We start from the raw sequence: 18,013 nt of genomic DNA on the forward strand, positions 1-18,013 counted from the left end.
AACTTAACTATTAAATTAAATAAACTCCATCGAACTCTGTGTGTCAAAAAAATGAAAGCATGGAAGTTGTATTTATGCGCGTAGTGAGCAAGACTACAGTTGTCTAACTTCTCTTTTAGCTTCAAAAACTTTGAATATTACACTTATCGACTTCCTTTCGAAAAAGAACTTAAGGTTCGCGTATACCCCTTAAAATGGTTATAAGGAAATTAAAATAGAACGGAAAAAACAGGGCCACCCCCCGAAGTTATCAGAATGAGAAATATATTACAGAATTTCTTTACCCAAGAAGGAAAGCACAATATTAAGTCAAAAAAATTGGTAATATAACGGTGCGGAGGAGTCTTTCTAGAAATAGTTAAAAATTGGTCTATGTTTTTGAATAATCCAGATACAGGGATAACTTCTCCACTTCACCCATATGTGTCTTAAATGTTCAAAAAACCAGGAATTCCATCCTGCCCTAAACCTAAAGGTAACAAACCCAGATGCGTAAACTGTCTAGGGGGCCCATTGCAAGCTATAGAGATTATTATTACCTCAAAAAATTCAAAAATTTATTTAGTGCTAAGAACTACGGCATGAAAAAATATGCGAGGATGCGGTTGCGGTTCGGTGTTACAACTTACCTCTAATCGCCATCTTTTTTTAAGTTGTGGTCAAAATCTTTTGTGAGGTAATGTTATTCAGTCCCTTAAAAAATTTTATGACCGAGTGTTGCATTTAGTATCGGACATATCGCTTCCCCTATTAAACCAGCCTTAAATGACCTTCAGTAGAAAGGTTACTATACAACTTATAACCTGACAAGCTTACAGCGAGTGCGTGAACGTTCTATCGACACCTAGTGATTAAAAAAAAATTTTCTTTATTATTACTTATTATGTTATGTTGTTCCTGAGTGCCCTTCGGGCAGTTCTTTCGTTTATACTATAGCACCTCTTTACTAACGGGTATAAAAGAATAGGCAACACCAATATATTTTTATTCGCACTACACCTGAAGACTTTTATCCTTAAAGAAGCTCGTAGTCACAGTATTATATATCTGTCCTTTTTGCATTTTAACATTCCACCTAGGTTTCCCTTTTTGTATTTACTTTTACGGGCATTTGCGTTCTTAATCTTGCGTTACATTCTTTTAACTTATACCCTAATTGATCTCCATTAGTGTTTCGTTTTTAACCGTAGAGTAAAGCTTTTAGCATTATAGCATGGTAGGTTAGTAGAACTGCTAAAACAGATATTAATGGTTAACATTATAGCAATATTTTCCTTTTAAAAAATTATACCCATTTTAGAAGGCAAAAAAAATTTTGAACTTATTCCGAGTCATCAAAAAAACAATATTTTTTTAAGTTTTGGCAAAGCTCGTAAAAATAGTTCTACGTAACACTTCGTAACAATGTTATTTTTGTTTTTGAGGGAAACTGACTGAAAATGACGCCTTAAAAACACTTTTATGTTAAGGATAAACTTAATTTTCCGGTAGGATAAAGCTAGCTAGTTTATTATAACTCTTTTTTGCCTCCTTTCACACGCTAATTGGCGCTATAAAACTTTATAGACGGGGAAGTCTTTAGTATTCCGAACCAAAGCAAAATAGCCTTTTCGCTTATTCGGATCTGCAACAGCCGCACAACACCGGATCTTGCTTTTACTTAAGTTCATGGGGGGATAGCCTTTCTAAGTAAGTATGTTAACGATGACGGCTCATGGTGGTTTTTATATGGCTTAGGGCACCTCTCCCAGATCAAGGATTTCCTGTCCTTCATAACTTCTACCAACAAGAAAAATACGAAAAATAAGTAGAAAAAAGGCAAGAAAACAAGGAAGAAAAAAAAAGTTACGCGTATCTATAGCAAGGCGGATGGTGATTAACAAAATACTCCACTTGCAAATCCTTCAGGATCTTATGGACCTATAAAGGGTTGTGGTAAGGGAAAAAAAGTGGAGACTAGTATAGTGAAGTTGCTTCTCGGTACATCCTTTATAAGCCTTCTGGAGAACCAATGACTGATCAGGAACGTTCTATGGCGCATGCGGGGGGTCTCAAAGTGGGGGTGGTTGACGACTCGCCGTCGGCCCTGCACAGCAAAACTCTCGTTATGGAGAGCACAGCCTCCCAACAGACACTCAGGGATACCATAAGGCGGACGGACGCCATAGTCGACATGTCTCCCGCAAAAACAGCCTCCTCGGGCGTGTGCTTCCTAATCCACGTGCAAAGCTCACGAACAGTTATGAGGTCAAAAGCGCCTACGGGGCGTGAACAAGCAAGAGCCTGACCAGCACATGGCTGCGGGACCTTGACTGGTGTAGTGCCGGCGTAGCTCATGAAACCATTGGCTCTCTGCCGCATAAAGTATTATGATGGCGAGCCCCAATAAAGTGGAAAGAAAGCTGCGGAGGTGCGATCGGGTCAATGACTCTTCCGGAGGTCTCCAAGTCCTCGCGAGAAACAGTTGGACGAACATGAAATAGGAGGAGAAGAGGCCTTTTTGGCGCGTAGCAGGGTAGTGTGCAGGTAAAGAGCGAGCAATGGAAAAACAACAGACCCAAAAATGGCAGCCATAGCACAGATAAGCGTTTGACCAGCAGCGCAGAGCACGTGATTCCCAACCCTGGGACGGAAAAAATAACGTGCGGAGAGCGTTACTGCAAGTCAATAAGAAAGTACCGAAGAAGGCGAGGTAGTAGAGAGGTCCGGCAATGGCGTGATGCGATACGTTCTTTAATCGAGGCGTGCCAATAAGGGCTGACACCGAACAGACCGCCAGGGGAAGCAAGCCGCCCCGGCAGAGATGTTTAAGCGTGCGGGTGTCCATAAACTGGAAGGCGCCGCTGAGAAGATACCTTTTGTTTAAGGGGGCAGCAGGCAGGGGAGCGGTTTATTCGCAGCACTTGCCAAGAAAAAGCAATACAATGCGGAATAAAAATCAACGGGGCGCTCGCTAGTTTTTCCGGCCAATAACGAGTTTAGTTTGGATAATAGAAGGCTGAACAGGTGAGAGTCGTCGGTCACGTGGGCTGATCCCGTAAGAAAGAGCCTCAGCAGGAACGCAAACGCAGCAGTTGCGAAAACAAAGGAGGCTGCGCTTTTCCAACTTGGCGAGCTTTTTATCTGCGCCAAAAGTAATAAATAGCATAAAGGTGCTTGATACAATATTGTAAATATAGCCAGTTTTCTATTAGTTCATTAGAATAAGTCAATGGAAATATCTAATCACTCGCGGCCCGGGAACGAGACATGATGCTATAAACCACCACTCGAACCGTTATGATTTTAGCTAAGTTTAGTTTTATAAACTAATTTAATACTAAAGTTTAGTCAATAATCATAAACTTTAGCTAAGAAAGGTGCCATGGCTCACCGCCGGCATTCTGTTCTATATACTAGGAAAGAGTACTATTCTCATACAGTACCTATAGCATATACTAGTATGCTACAAGTGCTATATTTCACCGGCGAGTCGATTGGACTATGCTATTACTACACTCTTCATAGAGTACAAGTACAAACTTTCATCGGAAGCACCAGCTGCTAAAGTATAATTAGAGCTAGAAATAAAATACTTTTAGAAGTCGAGAGGTTATCAGGAGCGAAAAGGAAAGAAGCACACAGAAATCCAGAGAAGCCAAAAACATATTATTTCCAAACATGAGCACAGCGGCTGCAACATTCGACGCAAGTTTTACAAAAACCAAATTTCTGAATAAGTCATACGAGAGATGCCCAAACAGAAAAGCGGCAAGAAGCGCGCCTATAAAAGAAATATTTAACACAACTTCATTCGTTTCATGCATTTCTTTATTTTTGCTGTACAATTAAGATGTTATTTATAGTCAAAATAATTATTAACTTACAAGTTTCTACGCCGAACACAGAAGGCAGCAACTGCCACGAAAGAAGAGAGAACAGCCGAATAATAAAAAGCAAAAAGAGCTGAACTTTCACTAGCATTTTTGGGTGAGTCATAAGAAAAACTGTTTGCTGTACGGATAAAAAAAATAAAGGGACGCCCCACATTTCACGGAGGCCAGGCCCTGTACATGAAACAAGAAGACTTTACAGAAAAGGTAATTAATTATGAATTTACAGACAAGAATCTGTAGATAGTGAGGAGATTAACAGAAAGACTTTTTATAGAAAATTAATTATGCGAAATTAGAGTTATCTACAAATAGTGAGAAGATTAACAAGACTTAAAGAAAATTAATAAGCAGAGTAACGATATTATTATTATAATAATATATATATTGTATTTAAAAAATATCAACTTAGTAAATTATATAGTGAAAAATTAAAAACTTTTATTAAACGGAAATTCCACTTTTGAATTTAAAGTACTTTTAGGTAATCTGATATATTTTACAACCAATTATAGAATATATAATGAGTAACCATAAAAAATAAAAAGTAAAAGTTGCAGATTTAAAAAAAAATTATTTTTCAGCATAAAATAGCGTTTATATTTCAAAGTAGAAACCTATAAAAACGCGAGTCGTGAGAGTGAGAAAGCAACAATACGGGCCGAGCACAGAAAGAAACGAGGCAATCATCAGATTTAATAAGGAGATGCCGGAAGCCCTTAAACTGAAATACATAATAGCAAAAACAGAGGCTGGGGTCAGGCTCTGGAAGATTTAAAGAAAAATTAAATATTTTTTTTAAAATCTATAAAGAATTAAAACGTATGACCTGAAAAAATAAGATACTTTTAATGTAAAAATCTACTTCGCTTGTAGTTACTAGTGGCCAAAAGTTTCTGTAAATCTAATATAGGTTTTCATAAATTCATTATAATAAAATGAAATCTACTTAAAATTTAAAGTCTGAATGACTATTTTAAGTAAACAAAATTTTATAAGTTTGTTTGTGGTTAAGGTTAGGGTTAGATTTTCCAATACTAAACAACGGAAGTTTAAAAAATAGTGAAGGTGTTTAGTAATTTAAAGTTTACGTGCTTTATAACACAGAAGTAAAGTTAAAAGTACTAAGCTATAATACATAATATTTTTCGAAAAAAAAAATTATAAAATATAACAACTTAATTACAAAGGCTAAAGCGATTTCAGGCCAAATATTGAAGCGACGTATAGAATTAATAACGTCCGGATACTCAACCGTATCATCCTTCAGAAACTTATTAAAGACTTCAGCTATGGATGCATTGCTAGACTCCTTGTAGTAAGTGTAATATAAGGCGCGCTCAGAAATAAAAAAAGATTCCTTTTGATCCTTGAGAAAAGTTAAGTATGTGTAAGTTCCAAGCAGATAGTTAAAAAGAATAGCTTTTGGAGTTACAAACAAACTTTACTAAGGCTACCAAGGTTCTTGTGGACCACCAAGTTCTTTCTTCGTGCACATGATTTAGATACCAAAAGCAAAGGCTATTGTAAAAATTAAAGGATAAAACATATTGTAAATTTTTTAAGAAACCTCCATATTATTGAAAAACACAGTATAATAATGGCTGGTTCGAAGTTCCAAGATTCCTATAAGGATAGTATTAGCAACCCTCTAAGTTTTAAGGTAAAGTAAACCCCTCATAACTTTCTCTTTGAATCTTAGTGTCTTTTTCATTTTAAGGTTGCCAACTCACATACTAAAGCGTTATCAGAAACTACATAGGCGAACGCAATGCCTGCCCGAAAGGGTTACCAAAAAATCTTGATAAGATACATTTAAAGATAAACTTGCGCCGTTAAGGAAGTTGGCTGTTTTTACAAACTTTAAATCATTATTTTGCTCGGTTCGTAGGTTGCTTATACAACAGAAGTTAACTTTCAGCTTTAAACATTTGTTTATGGATATGCGACGAACTTTGGCTATAGTAACCACTCAACAAGTCCCCACGTTTTTATAATCTCTAAGTTTAAATAAAAAGGAGTCCTCTATTCTTTAAAGTTGTGGTTCGGTTTTGAAGTATATTCTTATGTGAGTGTCAAACTTAGTGATGTAAACCATTAATGCCTAATTTAGTTTTCATAACAGCTATATTGGCAGTTAGTATGTCCTCATTATTGTTTAAAATATTTTTAAAATTATTTATCCTTATTAATAACAGCTTAAAAAATTGGTTTTAGTTAGCTATGATGAAACAAAACCCCCTGCACAGCTTAGTTGTGATATGGAAGAGCGAAAAATCAAGAGCTTTTATTCCTACATTTCTTTTTAAGTCTTGGCGATTTTTTAAATTTGGCGAGGATTTTTTTGAAGTTAAATAGCTCACCCAAAAAAAATATTCAAACTATTCCATCTTTTAATATTGGTGGATGTATGAAAAACAATTAAGCTATACAAGGTAGATCTACCATTTGTTATATAGCCGTATGCAATAGCTCCAAGGCTCCCATTGGATCGATACGTTAAATCCAACCATAAATTAGTCACAAAGTCTGTTTCACATGGCTCCCAGGCGTTAAAATAATTTGGCCTAGAACTTAGCAATATTAAAAATTTTTGATTGTTCCAAAATTTTTTGTATATTCGCGACGTGACAAAAGTCATCATACAAAACAATTGAAGAACATAAAATATTATAAGCAAAGCATAACAAATGTTAAAGGAGAGTTGTTAGGCTAAACTCTTTCTCCCTCTCACGCAAGGTCACATTTGGGCGCATTAGACTTGAGTCATTAATAAATTGTCTGTTCTTTCAGCACACTTTCTGTACATATATGGTATTTGGTAACAAATAATAGTTGCTTCAACACTGATCAAAAGAGGAACAATTATTAGTGTTTAGATAAAAACAAGAGTCAAACAAAAATGTTTCACGCTTTATTAGGCGAAGAAATAAGTGCTGGGTATTGGTGTTTCAACGTGGTGGGACAAATAACAGCCTTGCGGAAAGGCGAACTATAACTCAATTTGTGGACTGCCCGGTTCCACATGAGAAAAGAGAATGTTTCTTTAAAGGAGTCACCCAGATTGGCTGCCTACAACAGAAGTTATGTTATACACCAACCAGTGGACTCCCTATTTTTACCCCAATGGCAAGAAGGCACGAGGCTTGCAATTGGATATTACCACTCCTTGTTAGTATGCTATCAACAGCTGAGGCAGTGAGCTCTACTGCTTTTTTAAACTGGAGCAATTTCTATAGTTTCCTTATTAAGTCTTTTTAGGGTTTACATTTTGTTACATACCTTTTCAAATTTAGGGTTCATGAAAATTTCGTACTTCCAGAGAAAAATGTTAAACAACCTCCAGATTTCTAAAGCCACATCGCCCTCATTATAAGAATCTGTAACCCGTTACAAACTTTTTGGGAGGTATTTATTTAACAACCTGTTGCTTCATTTTCAAAAATAGAAATGTCAATGGCAGTAATTTTAGCTTTTTTTTACACAAAAACATGGAAAGTTACTAATTACTTAGTAACTAATAAGGAATTATTATTCAACTTCTACATTTTCATGGTAAAACTTTAAAGAAATGGTTGTGTAAATTTAATAACTCACCTGGCGCTTTTACTTTGTAACAAACGGAGGATTCGTCATGCTGAACAATTATGATAGGATAATTATCATAAGAATAATAGTACATAGATACTTTCATAGAGCAAAATTGAAGCTGATGTAGGTTGTACATTTTCCAATGAATTTTGGTTATAACTTCCTTTAAATTAAAATGAAGTTGGGTAGCCCTCGTAATTGTTAATAAAACCTTAACTTTCAAGTGAACTGAAGGAATCGTTAATAACAAAATATAAATTAATAAACCCAATTTATAGGAGAAGCAAAAGCATCATCTTTCTCCGAGAATTTTATATTTTTGCAGGAGGTCAATACAGATCCCTCTGAAAAGGACTTGTTTTCGCTGAACAAAATTTGGTTGGATTTTTGTTAATATTATAAAGGTACAAGTACCCTTTAGTCAAAACGCTCACAGATATAAAAGGCATTGATTGACCTATTTATTGTTCAAATAGATACGAGAATTAATTATATTTAACAGAGCCGGTGAAAAAATTTTCCTTAAATATTGAAATATTGTCTCAAAAGAAATGCAAATACCTGTAGAAATCTCACACAAAATCTGCATACTACAACTTTTAAGTTTTTTATAATGCAGAGTTTACTCGCCAATGTAAATTATAGAATAGCTTAAATTTACCGAAATTGATATTAAGTTTATATGTCTGTTTTTTGGCGCCGAGAGCAGGCAGCTGTACCCCAACAAATAAGTTATTTGACATTCCTATGTACTCGATCGTCATCATTATTGTTATGAACTTGAGATAGTAAATATCTACTCAAGAAATCTTGCTTAATGTGAACGTAAGGCCCCGCCTTAAGTGGGGAGCTGAGTAAATTTTAGCCATCTTGAATAAATGCTTGGGAATCTGGAAAAAAAGATAACTCTTTAAAATAGAAGTCCCTTTGATTCTTCTTTTTATAAATTTTGGTCCTTCGCCTTAAATATGCTTTTATTTGATAAATTATGTAACACAAATAACAAGTTACTTATGTATAGAAAGATTATGCAACCAAGGATTCACTAATGCTTGGCAGCTGTTAGCTCCGCACACCTGCACAGCAAACTCGAAGTCAGATTCGTCAAAAAATTTAAATTGTTTTTTAGCAAGGAGTGACTTAAGAAAAAATATGAAAGTACATAAGGCCAGAGGAGGAGGATAGTATCCTTTTTATAAAAACCATTGCGAAACACTTTAGAGAGGAAAAGAGCTGTCTACTGAGCTAGAGCCCTCATTAGCACCGCTAGGCTGCGGCGGAGACTTTTCATTATAGTTGTTATACAGCAAATCAATTCCCGGAGGAGAAAGCTGGTAGAAAAATCAGGACTTGAAACAAGCGCATTCGCTGCTCAAGGGTTTAGTTTCCTACAGTCCTTCAGACTGCTCCAAATGTCTAAAGCCCCAACCTATCCCAAACTAATATAAAAGGTTTACAACTTGCAACTCTCAATTTTCATAAGACAATATCCAACAGATTTAGCAGTGAAGACACTACATATTAGAAGCAAAAGTATGGCTAAGCTTATAAAAGGATCATTTTCATTGACAAATAATATACTGGTCTGTAACCTGAAACGTTAAATAGGTATTATTTATTTGAAACCATATAAGGTGAGTGCATGCTATAAAACTCTTGCGGCACTAAGTGCAGGGAAAGTGTGGCACAGTTTGCAAGCTTGTCCACACTTTAAGCTCGTTGACTAACCACCTCCTTCTCAGTGTTTAACAAACCCATGGGTGCGTATAATACAATAGCTTAAAAAGCTATGAGTTTACGACATCTTGCAGAGAGTTCAAGTTAATATTTTTACACATTTGTTAGAAAAAACTTCTGCTAAATCTGTAAATAAACCAAAGATTGCTTCCAAGTAGACGACATCTCTATTTACAACGGACTTCAGAAGCTCTGAGTCTACCTAACAGCTGTATATACTTGACTAACTTGCTCCTTGGGGAAGATGTTTGCTGTACGGTGGCTTGATGTTCTTTTTTGAGCCCTAGGTGTAATACAAACAAACTTTCTACTCCTTCAGTACTTAGAAGTAGTGCATCCGTAGCTAATTTTGGCTCGAAGAAAAAAATTCGGATAAACAGCTTAACTGGTAATAAAAAAATTTTGGGGCAAATATGTATAAGTGCGTAAGTTTTTACAAGTCTACTCGGTGTATGATTCAATTCCTACTAAATTCTGTCTTTAAGGCAACTAGTATTTCTGTTAAAACTTGAAAATAACGTGAATCTAACCGATCTTAGAGTAATCAAAACTTAGAATCTTAATATTAACATGACAAGGCAACCTCAAAGCTGAAAATATAAAAAGAAAAGTTATTAGTAACACTGCATTATAAGAAACAAATAAAGAATAACTCAGAGTTAAAGCGGAACAGTCAAGAGAATAAGTAAGGCGGCGCTTTATAATAAAAATAGGTAGCACAAAACCTGTACTTCACCCGGTGAGGGGTTCGCTATAAAAAGTACATCAACCCGCCCGATTTGAGAAATCAAAACTCAAAGGAGTTGGTAAGTACTGCGATTGATAACCAAGAGGCTAACCACGTACTGCGCTTTCCCCTAGGAAATCGGAACATTCATGATACTCCTCCTGGAGATACAAGGACACCTACTTGCGCCCAAATCAAGACTAAGCGGCCTGCGCACGACTTATCGAGCACCGCAAATCTCACTAATGAATATCTGAAATATAACTCCTCGTACCAATCAAATTAGATACTGCGTATAGATCCTTCAGGGTCATATGATGGTTAATAGGTAGATATGTCCGGTAAAATACCAATAAACTGCAGGTCAACTAATTTTAAAAGGTAAAAAGACCAAAAAGGGTTCCACATATTTTTTGAAAAAATCATTAATATTTCAAAAAATTTAGATATCTATTTAATAAAATTAAGTTATAGAAAATGATATGAGGCCTACAATTCAGCCTTGCGTTAGCAGTACCACTGCAGCCTCCCATTTCTTTTCTCTTCAATAATCCCTAGGTATTGCTCATTTACTATTGTAAGGAGATTTTTAAGATCGTATATTTCTGTAAATTTTCCATTAAAAGGGATCTTGGAAAAGAATGGCCAAGTGTCAAAAACTTACACAAGTTACAAAGTTATAAAGAACTAGACTTAGAAAAATTTGGTGCTTAAAAACCAGATAACTGAGTTCTTTAAGTTGTTGTGAGCATCAGCTTTGATGATAAAAAGGGGGGGAGGACTTTCTATAAACAATAAATAATCTAAAGTGTTAAAGTCTAGAGTTAACTTTAATTAGAAGTTTAACTAGTTCTATATGGAATGGATATATGCTTTAAGTTTTATAGAGGTCTTTCATAGTAAAATTAACAAAAACTTAGATATAGTTACTCTAATATTAAATAATATATGTTTTAGTAATTTAAAAGTTTAAAGGTTGTATACCAGGTGCCACCCATAGCGTAAGGAGAAGCCGCATTCACTTTCAGCGGTAAGTTATGCAGAAGAATATACTTTACAAACTGCATAGTGGCCCAAGTTACCTAAACCAAATTCAAATCCATAAACTGCTTTTTAGTTTAAAGTTTAATGAACAAACTAACTTTTTCTAGTTATACAAATAAGTTAGTAAATCCTATATAAGCACTCCTGGCTATATAAAGTTTCAAATAATAAATAAATCTAGATCTTCTTAATTTAGGATTTGTACAGGCCCTGTACGAGGGTAACGCAATTATTTATGCGCTTAAGGTCTATCCACTTTTTTTAAGAATCTGCTTAATAAAAAAAAAAATTTATATATAGTGTAGTTTCGGGATAATTAGGACATCCATAGATTAACGAAATACCCGTTCAGTCATGTTTATTACACTCGTTCAAATTCGCAAACAAAAAAAGGCTTAAGATAACAGACAAAGCTACAGCCAAGTTATCGTTGATGTTACCTTAAAGCTATATATTGGCTAGTTAGTATCCATTCGATTAAATTTCATTTATAGTTTTACGGCTTCTATCTATAAAAATCTTTATACGTTGATGTGTAGGTCTCTAAAATTTAAATATTCTTTAGATAGTACCTATTACTTAAGAAATAATTAGTAACTGTTACACTAGCTGTCTAGCACACCGAGTTCCTTATCTTCACATGATGATTGTATGGTTTCCCCTCTATTCTAGAGGGTCCGATTATGCTGCAGCCTTCGGTGTTTATCCAAGAGAGATAGAGGGGCTTAAACCCTCAGTTTGGATCTACTGAGGAGACGGCACAAATAGCACTAAACGTAAAGAGAAGTGCCCTATGACTGTAACTAAAGAGCGGATTTCGGCTTTCCCTCAACAAACCCGAAAAAACTCGAAAGCTTAAACACTTTCTGACGTACAAAGAGCTAAGTGCCATCAATACAAGCGCTTAAACTATTAAAGTTAAAATAATAATCCTAAAATAGTCCTAACCCCACTAAGACTTAAAAAAAACGAAACTAGTAGTATACAAAGCTTTCAAGTAGTCAAGTATATATACCATACTTTCAGTTGCACAATATAGGTATCCTCAACGCGGGAAACGCCCAGGCGCAGAGACACAAACAGAATAAAGCCAACTCCAACGAAAATAAAAAAACCAACAACAAACTCGAGCGCTTTTCTACAGCTTTAGACATCTACAATTCCATTATGTTCGATTATTTGTGAAGATGCTGTCTTTAACTTTGGGTTTATCAATTTTTTGATAAATTTCTTTACGTTAGATGGTAGTTTTTTATGTAAATCCTAATTATTATTATAGAAGAAAAAACACAATTCTGTTTTGGAAAAAATTTAATTGCGTTTTAATATTATACTATTTGTATTTTTATTAATAACGTCCCGCGATTATTCTTTAAGTCTATGTAAGGAAGCGTTATCCAATAGGTCAACTACTCTTAATTTTCTTGCCGGTATAAATATTCCTGAATGTAGATTAGTTTGCAAAAATCTTTTATACAAAACTTGTACAGAAACGCCTTCGCAAATAAATTTTTTTTGATAACTTCATAATATCAATACCTCTGTCTTCCGTTAGCAATGGACAAAGAGTTTTTACTAGGGTAGCTATAAAAAAAGGCTTAAAGGTTGTCTTGGGCAAACCTTTTTTAGCCAAAATCAAAGTAAATTAGACGTGAAGATGTTTACTAAAGATACACATTGCAAACATGGAACAGTGATCTGAAAGACTACATATGTTTCAGTTCCTAAAATGGAGCCTTTCGTTATGTAGTTGGGCGTTGGTCCTATTAAACTATGCTCAGTGGCGACGCTATAAAGTCAACGCAGTTATATTATAGACACCAGAGAGCTTAAGTTATAGTGACATGTGCAATATGCATTTATTTATTGGAAAAATTATATGCTAAAATTTCAAGTCCCGTGTCCTTTTGCACAGAGAGCTTAAGTTTAAAAATTTTTTCTTATTTGTTTGTTGTTAGTCTGTTTATTACATAAGCCCCTTACCGTTTATTGCAAATGCTCGTTTACTAATTTTAAATTATTGTAGAAAAGCTTAATACAAAGAAAGTTCGCCCAAGTTGTCGATCTGTTAATTTTAGTTTCCTCTGCGCGTTGTCTTAAAGTTTAACTATAGCGCACATAACCTGAATATTGTTTATGAGAAAGAAAAACTGATCAGTTTGGGGCGAGTGGGCTATTTGCACATCATAATAAATTGACTAGAAGAAACGCCTCCCAAAGATTAAATAAGCATATAGCGTGGTTATACGCTTAACCAGTTTTTTTAATTGGTTACTTGTCCACTTTATAAAAAGTGTTTTAACCGACTAAAATGGGAAAGGATTGGCAGCGACGAAAACCTGAATGACAAAAATAATCAAAAGCAACACACGCAAAAGTTATTTCTTTAAAGTGAAGGTCAAAGAATAAATCATTTAACTTATGATTAGGTTTTAACTACTACTGTACAATTAAAGGTAGAAATAGGCGTATGGACCCCCTTAAAGATTGAAAAGGTTGTCTAAGAAATTCTTTCTTAGGATCTCAAAGTTAACGCCAAGGTTCTTTACCTTTAGGCGCCTTGGTTTGTTTATAACTTGTACTATCTAATTAGGCAACCATGTCTTCCATGGATTAAAATATAAAATTAGATGATTTCTATCATTTTATTTAAATTTTTAATATAAAGAGGCTCTGTTAAAAATATTATAGTTTAACCTAACCGACTGGTCGATTTGAGACTTTATAAACAGACTAACGGCGTTTTATAAAAACAAGGAACAAGAGGTCAGCAACTGGAAACCAAAAGCTTGAGTCTTTATTGTAAAATTATTTTTACTAAATTATTATTATGGATTATACGATCCGTTTACAGTGCGCGGTAAATAAAAAAAATAGAAAAAAAAAAGGTAGATTTCACACAACTGAGGGTATGCTCTTTGCATTTTATATTAATTTTAACTAGTAGATTTAATCTTTCAAGATTAATTTTAAATTGTGTATATATATTCATTTTAAGACAATAAAAGCAAGATTTCGATCTTTCGTTTTTGTGGCTGCTTTTCAGTCTACGGGGCTCTAAGAAGTTTTAGCTTTATTTTCTAAAGAGCAAGTTAAATATATTGTTTTGGTCTAAGGGGCCTTACAAAGTGTTGATAGTAACTGTCTATAAGATAGTTGATTGGGAGCTTAACGTCTAGAGGGCGTGTGCGTTATTAAAATAGCCTAAAAGCTCAAAAGGAAATTTCTAACGAGAAACTCCAAGAAAAATACATTAATTTATAAGCAATATAAAAAAAAAAATAGAAAGTGGAAGCTGCGTTTGTTATTTTAATAGTTCCGTTATCGTTTTTTGCTTGGTACAAGTTTTAGTATAGTTTACTTCACTTCACGTTGACAAATAACTTCTTTCCCGTTATTTGATCCAATAAAATTTTCAGCGTATTGGTAATATTAAAGTTAGGTGCTACTAAGTTAAAGTGTACCTTTATCTTTCCATTGTTTTATTATGCCTAACCAAATGACATCATATCATAGTGAATTTGACTTAGAAGATCAAATTGAAAGCTTTACACTGAAATTAACAGATTTTTTTTGAAAAATATTTATCAATAAGAAGGGTTAAAGAAAGTTATATATTTTGTTATATATTTTGTTATTTGTAGCCACAATTAGTATAGTCCCTTCGATACACTAGCACATGATTTGATTAATAATTAAGGACTGGGTTCTTAAATTAAGAAAATTAGGAATGCTCTTCCTTATCACCCATTTGCCCGAAGCGATGGCCTTAACTACTACTCAAGATAGCTCTATACGTAAATAGATGAGACTTTCTGTGTTTTAATTTTTTCGTAACTCTGCTAAGTTTCAAGCGGTATAAAAATTTGCTATTCTATTAAGACCGTAAATGTAAAATACTAAGTACGATCTATATTTTTTAATTTAAATATTGGTTAAAAAATAACATATTTTAAATATACGGGCACAGTGTCTAACATATCTCATAAGCTCACCAACGCGTAAAATAAGCAAGAAAAGCGCTCCTTTGTGGGAGCAAATTGAATACCTGCTAGCGTAATAGTTCAACAGATCTTGAGCATTTACGGTCGAACGCTAATGGGAGCTAGACTTTAACCTTACGCTTTTTAAACATTTCTGTTCATATCCTTTGAAGTCTACAAGCGTCGACTTTTCATTTAAAAAGTATGTCGTTTCAATTCGAACTAAGGTAAACTCTAAGCTAAACTATATTAAAATTTAAATTACTAACTTACCGTTAGTACAAACTCTAAAGGTTCGAAGGGTAACCAACTGAAAATTTAGGGTTACTAATTAAATTCTTATTTTAGTATAATAAAATTTAAAAGAAAGGAAGCACGATATAATTAAGCTTAACAGCTTTTAACAAAGAAATGAGAGAAGAGGACCAATAGAATAGTTGAGGAAACAAAGAAACAAATAGGGTTAATTTTTGGCAAATATCGTCGCGGTGATTTTTTGTTTATGTAGATCCGCGTTGGGGCCCCAACTTAAAAATTACTTATATACTAGAAAATGTCTAAAACTTTGACACCGTACATTACTGCCGTGCGTAATACACTTAACGCTGCCATTTGCTTGGAAAATTTTCCTTCTCAAAGGGTAGAACGACATAATAAGCCATTGGTTGAACTTCAGTGAGTATACTTAAATAAACTTTTCAAAGTTGGAATTTAATTGATTAGTAAAGGACTGACCCAGAGTTATTATGTGTGCCCGTTGTCATTTGCCGTTCTGATAAAGAAAGAGTTTTAATTGAAGCTTCGGTTAACTCTTGTCGAATATCTTTAGCTATTAAGCAGGTTGCTCTGTGTTAAGCTTTATTTTCGTTTAACTATTTGGCCTTATTCTATAAACTTAGATGGACGAGATCGAAAAAATCCTTTGTAAAAGGTTTATGAGTTTTATAACGCAAAGAGCGGAGGCCTTTGTTATCATGAGAAGAAAACCGATTTTAGTAAAAAAAAAAAAAATTGTATAAGTCTTCACGATATTACTATATTTTTTTTAAGGGTTATGACTTAAGTTTCCTTGTGACAAACATTCATACAGAAGTGATGTACAAACACAAGTTGGTGGACTTTATCTGTACTTTTATGGAGGACATCGACAAAGAAATCAGTGAAATGAAACTTTCTCTTAACAGCCGCCTTCGTTTATCCGCTGAGGAGTTTTTAAAAGCCTTTGGATAAACGAAATCTGCTTAAGGACTTATAAAGCTCAAACTTTGAATGTAGTGAGCCTTGCTAATAAATTTATTACGAAAGACATAAATATTAACACTGCGGGGATGTAATCCTATACAAGATGCAGCGTAAATTATTGTATAGCGGGCTTGACAGGGTTGGCTCATAAATGGCACAATGTTTTTTTTTAAATTCAAGAAATGAATACTTGCAAAGATTTAAAGAAAGTAATCTGGGGTCCGTCGCGCTACCTCTGGCTCGCCCTTACGCGGCGCAGGATCAAATTGAAGGCTACACAAGAAAAAAAATATAAGAAAGGCAACTGCTAAATATGTGATAAGCAGGAGCTGACCACGTATACTTGAGAGTGTCGTCCAGTTCCATTATAGCAGCCTGATTACCGCAGCGGTAGCAGTAGTTAGGCGCGCTGAATATAGTGGCGACATGTTTGCTGTGAATCCAGTTGTAGCCCTTAAAAAAAATTACTTAATAACTGAAGCGGAGTTACTGCAAGCTCGAGAGCGACCTCCATAACGAGCTGGTGCGCCCGGGCAATTAAGGTGAGGCCGTTGTGGTGATTAAACTGCTCTGAAATGTCTTGGCCAAACGTATAGCCGGCGCCACGTGGAGACATGCCCCAGCCACAGCGGTCGTCAGGATCACTCCAAAGAAGATCGCACATGGGCCCCTCGTGAGGAACCTCTTGTATGCGGTCCAGTGCCCGAACCTGCAGATAGCCCGTCAAAAGAAAGATTATTAAAAATTCTTTGGAGTTACGTGGTCTAGAGTGTCAATAGAAGGCGAAAGTCCTCCGTGTAAGGAAAAAATCTGAGTAATAGTATGTATAGTTAGTTTGTCACAAGGTTACAATAGCGAGTGACATTCGTTTAAACAGAGTCAAAATATGGACAAAAACAATGTCAGAAAAAAATAGTAAAACTTTTACTAGCGAGAAAAAATACCTGATTTTCTATTAAGGCAGTCAAAGGCAAATAGTCAAATAAATCAGTAAAGTATTTCCAAACGTTGGTGTTGGCGTACTTTTTTGTACATTCGTCATAGAAACCGTAAACCTTTCGCGGGTAATCTCAGTAAATATATTTGCTTTTTAACAAAAAAGCTCAAAAGATTATACTTGTGTAATTTGTCTGCTTTCGTGGTTGCCTCTCAATATGGTAATGCGATCTTTATACCTTACTTTTAAGCAAATTAGAAGACTGACAGTTTCCACAGAGTAATATCCCCTATCTACGTAATCACCTGAATAGCGAGTGATAATTATAAGAAATGAAAATTTTCAAGTGTTCCTAGTAAGTCAAAACCCATAAATAGATAGTTAGTATCAGGACTATCACCACCAATTCTAAATAGCTCGATAAGATCTTGAAATTGGCCATGTACATCGCCACATACCGTGACCGGGCAGCAAACAGTTTGTACGTTGGACTCGGTAATAAAAATTTCTTTTGCTTTTTCGCAAAGTGTTTTAACCTATTACCATTATAGGATTCTTTAATAAAATAAGAATTTAATGATACGAAGTTTACCTGATCTTCACTTAGAAATTCACACCTATACAACTTTTCAATCCAAGCATCCAAATCTTTCACGGATAAGGACATCTTAGAGACTTATCATTATAAAATGTTTAATAAGTCTTTGATTAAAATTCCTGGTGGATAATACAAGTAAAAGGTATAACAAGCGCTATAACTTAATTAGCTATATCGGCAATTAGACTTCGGAACAATTACTCAGTTGTTATATACACTTTAGCGAGGGGTCAGTTATAAAAGTAAAGCGAGCGAAACCAATAATAACGAGGGAAAAAGAGA

At 34.8% G+C, this 18,013-nt stretch overlaps 3 protein-coding genes across 3 annotated transcripts; 1 reads left to right on the forward strand and 2 right to left on the reverse strand.

Annotated features, from left to right (window-relative positions):
- Nucleotides 1-1,493: 1,493 nt before the first annotated feature.
- LOC135119404 (C-mannosyltransferase dpy-19) lies at nt 1,494-5,619 on the reverse strand. The gene is made up of 17 exons (XM_064043821.1): nt 5,557-5,619; nt 5,443-5,498; nt 5,330-5,393; nt 5,059-5,241; nt 4,702-4,776; nt 4,490-4,637; nt 3,867-4,046; nt 3,576-3,763; nt 2,924-3,123; nt 2,680-2,855; nt 2,558-2,623; nt 2,308-2,496; nt 2,146-2,258; nt 1,985-2,086; nt 1,850-1,920; nt 1,743-1,779; nt 1,494-1,685 (listed from the first exon to the last, which is right to left on the reverse strand). Exons 1-17 carry the CDS (start codon nt 5,584-5,586, stop codon nt 1,551-1,553), a joined length of 2,013 nt encoding a protein of 670 aa, XP_063899891.1. The 5' UTR covers nt 5,587-5,619; the 3' UTR covers nt 1,494-1,550.
- A 9,846-nt stretch (nt 5,620-15,465) lies between these two features.
- On the forward strand, nt 15,466-16,241 carry LOC135119397 (actin-related protein 2/3 complex subunit 4-like). Its single transcript, XM_064043807.1, has 4 exons — nt 15,466-15,629; nt 15,683-15,794; nt 15,854-15,949; nt 16,005-16,241. The coding sequence occupies exons 1-4, from the start codon at nt 15,508-15,510 to the stop codon at nt 16,182-16,184; spliced, it is 510 nt and encodes a 169-aa protein (XP_063899877.1). The 5' UTR covers nt 15,466-15,507; the 3' UTR covers nt 16,185-16,241.
- Nucleotides 16,242-16,251: 10 nt separating this feature from the next.
- LOC135119396 (serine/threonine-protein phosphatase 2A catalytic subunit beta isoform-like) lies at nt 16,252-17,880 on the reverse strand. Its single transcript, XM_064043805.1, has 8 exons — nt 17,726-17,880; nt 17,501-17,669; nt 17,314-17,438; nt 17,141-17,251; nt 16,956-17,006; nt 16,705-16,905; nt 16,531-16,649; nt 16,252-16,469 (listed from the first exon to the last, which is right to left on the reverse strand). Exons 1-8 carry the CDS (start codon nt 17,798-17,800, stop codon nt 16,397-16,399), a joined length of 924 nt encoding a protein of 307 aa, XP_063899875.1. The 5' UTR covers nt 17,801-17,880; the 3' UTR covers nt 16,252-16,396.
- Nucleotides 17,881-18,013: the final 133 nt, after the last annotated feature.

This window comes from Zophobas morio, unplaced genomic scaffold (genome assembly GCF_036711695.1).
Source record: "Zophobas morio isolate AGI-343-1 ecotype UQ-CSIRO unplaced genomic scaffold, CSIRO_AGI_Zmor_V1 ptg000259l, whole genome shotgun sequence".
Classification (NCBI taxonomy): Eukaryota; Metazoa; Arthropoda; class Insecta; order Coleoptera; family Tenebrionidae; genus Zophobas; species Zophobas morio.

What these genes read in the sequence shown, in the direction of transcription:
- LOC135119404 (XM_064043821.1), bottom strand. Translation starts at nt 5,586, where the DNA reads ATGAAAAAGACACTAAGATTCAAAGAGAAA. An exon ending in CACTAAGATTCAAAGAGAAA is followed by an intron (nt 5,499 to 5,556) that starts GTTATGAGGGGT and finishes CTATCCTTATAG; the next exon opens with GAATCTTGGAACTTCGAACC. An exon ending in CCAGAAGGCTTATAAAGGAT is followed by an intron (nt 1,921 to 1,984) that starts GTACCGAGAAGC and finishes AACCCTTTATAG; the next exon opens with GTCCATAAGATCCTGAAGGA.
- LOC135119397 (XM_064043807.1), top strand. Translation starts at nt 15,508, where the DNA reads ATGTCTAAAACTTTGACACCGTACATTACTGCCGTGCGTAATACACTT. An exon ending in AAGCCATTGGTTGAACTTCA is followed by an intron (nt 15,630 to 15,682) that starts GTGAGTATACTT and finishes TGATTAGTAAAG; the next exon opens with GACTGACCCAGAGTTATTAT. An exon ending in TATCTTTAGCTATTAAGCAG is followed by an intron (nt 15,795 to 15,853) that starts GTTGCTCTGTGT and finishes CTATAAACTTAG; the next exon opens with ATGGACGAGATCGAAAAAAT.
- LOC135119396 (XM_064043805.1), bottom strand. Translation starts at nt 17,800, where the DNA reads ATGTCCTTATCCGTGAAAGATTTGGATGCTTGGATTGAAAAGTTGTAT. An exon ending in AATTTCTAAGTGAAGATCAG is followed by an intron (nt 17,670 to 17,725) that starts GTAAACTTCGTA and finishes TAATGGTAATAG; the next exon opens with GTTAAAACACTTTGCGAAAA. An exon ending in AAAGCAGACAAATTACACAA is followed by an intron (nt 17,252 to 17,313) that starts GTATAATCTTTT and finishes TACCCGCGAAAG; the next exon opens with GTTTACGGTTTCTATGACGA.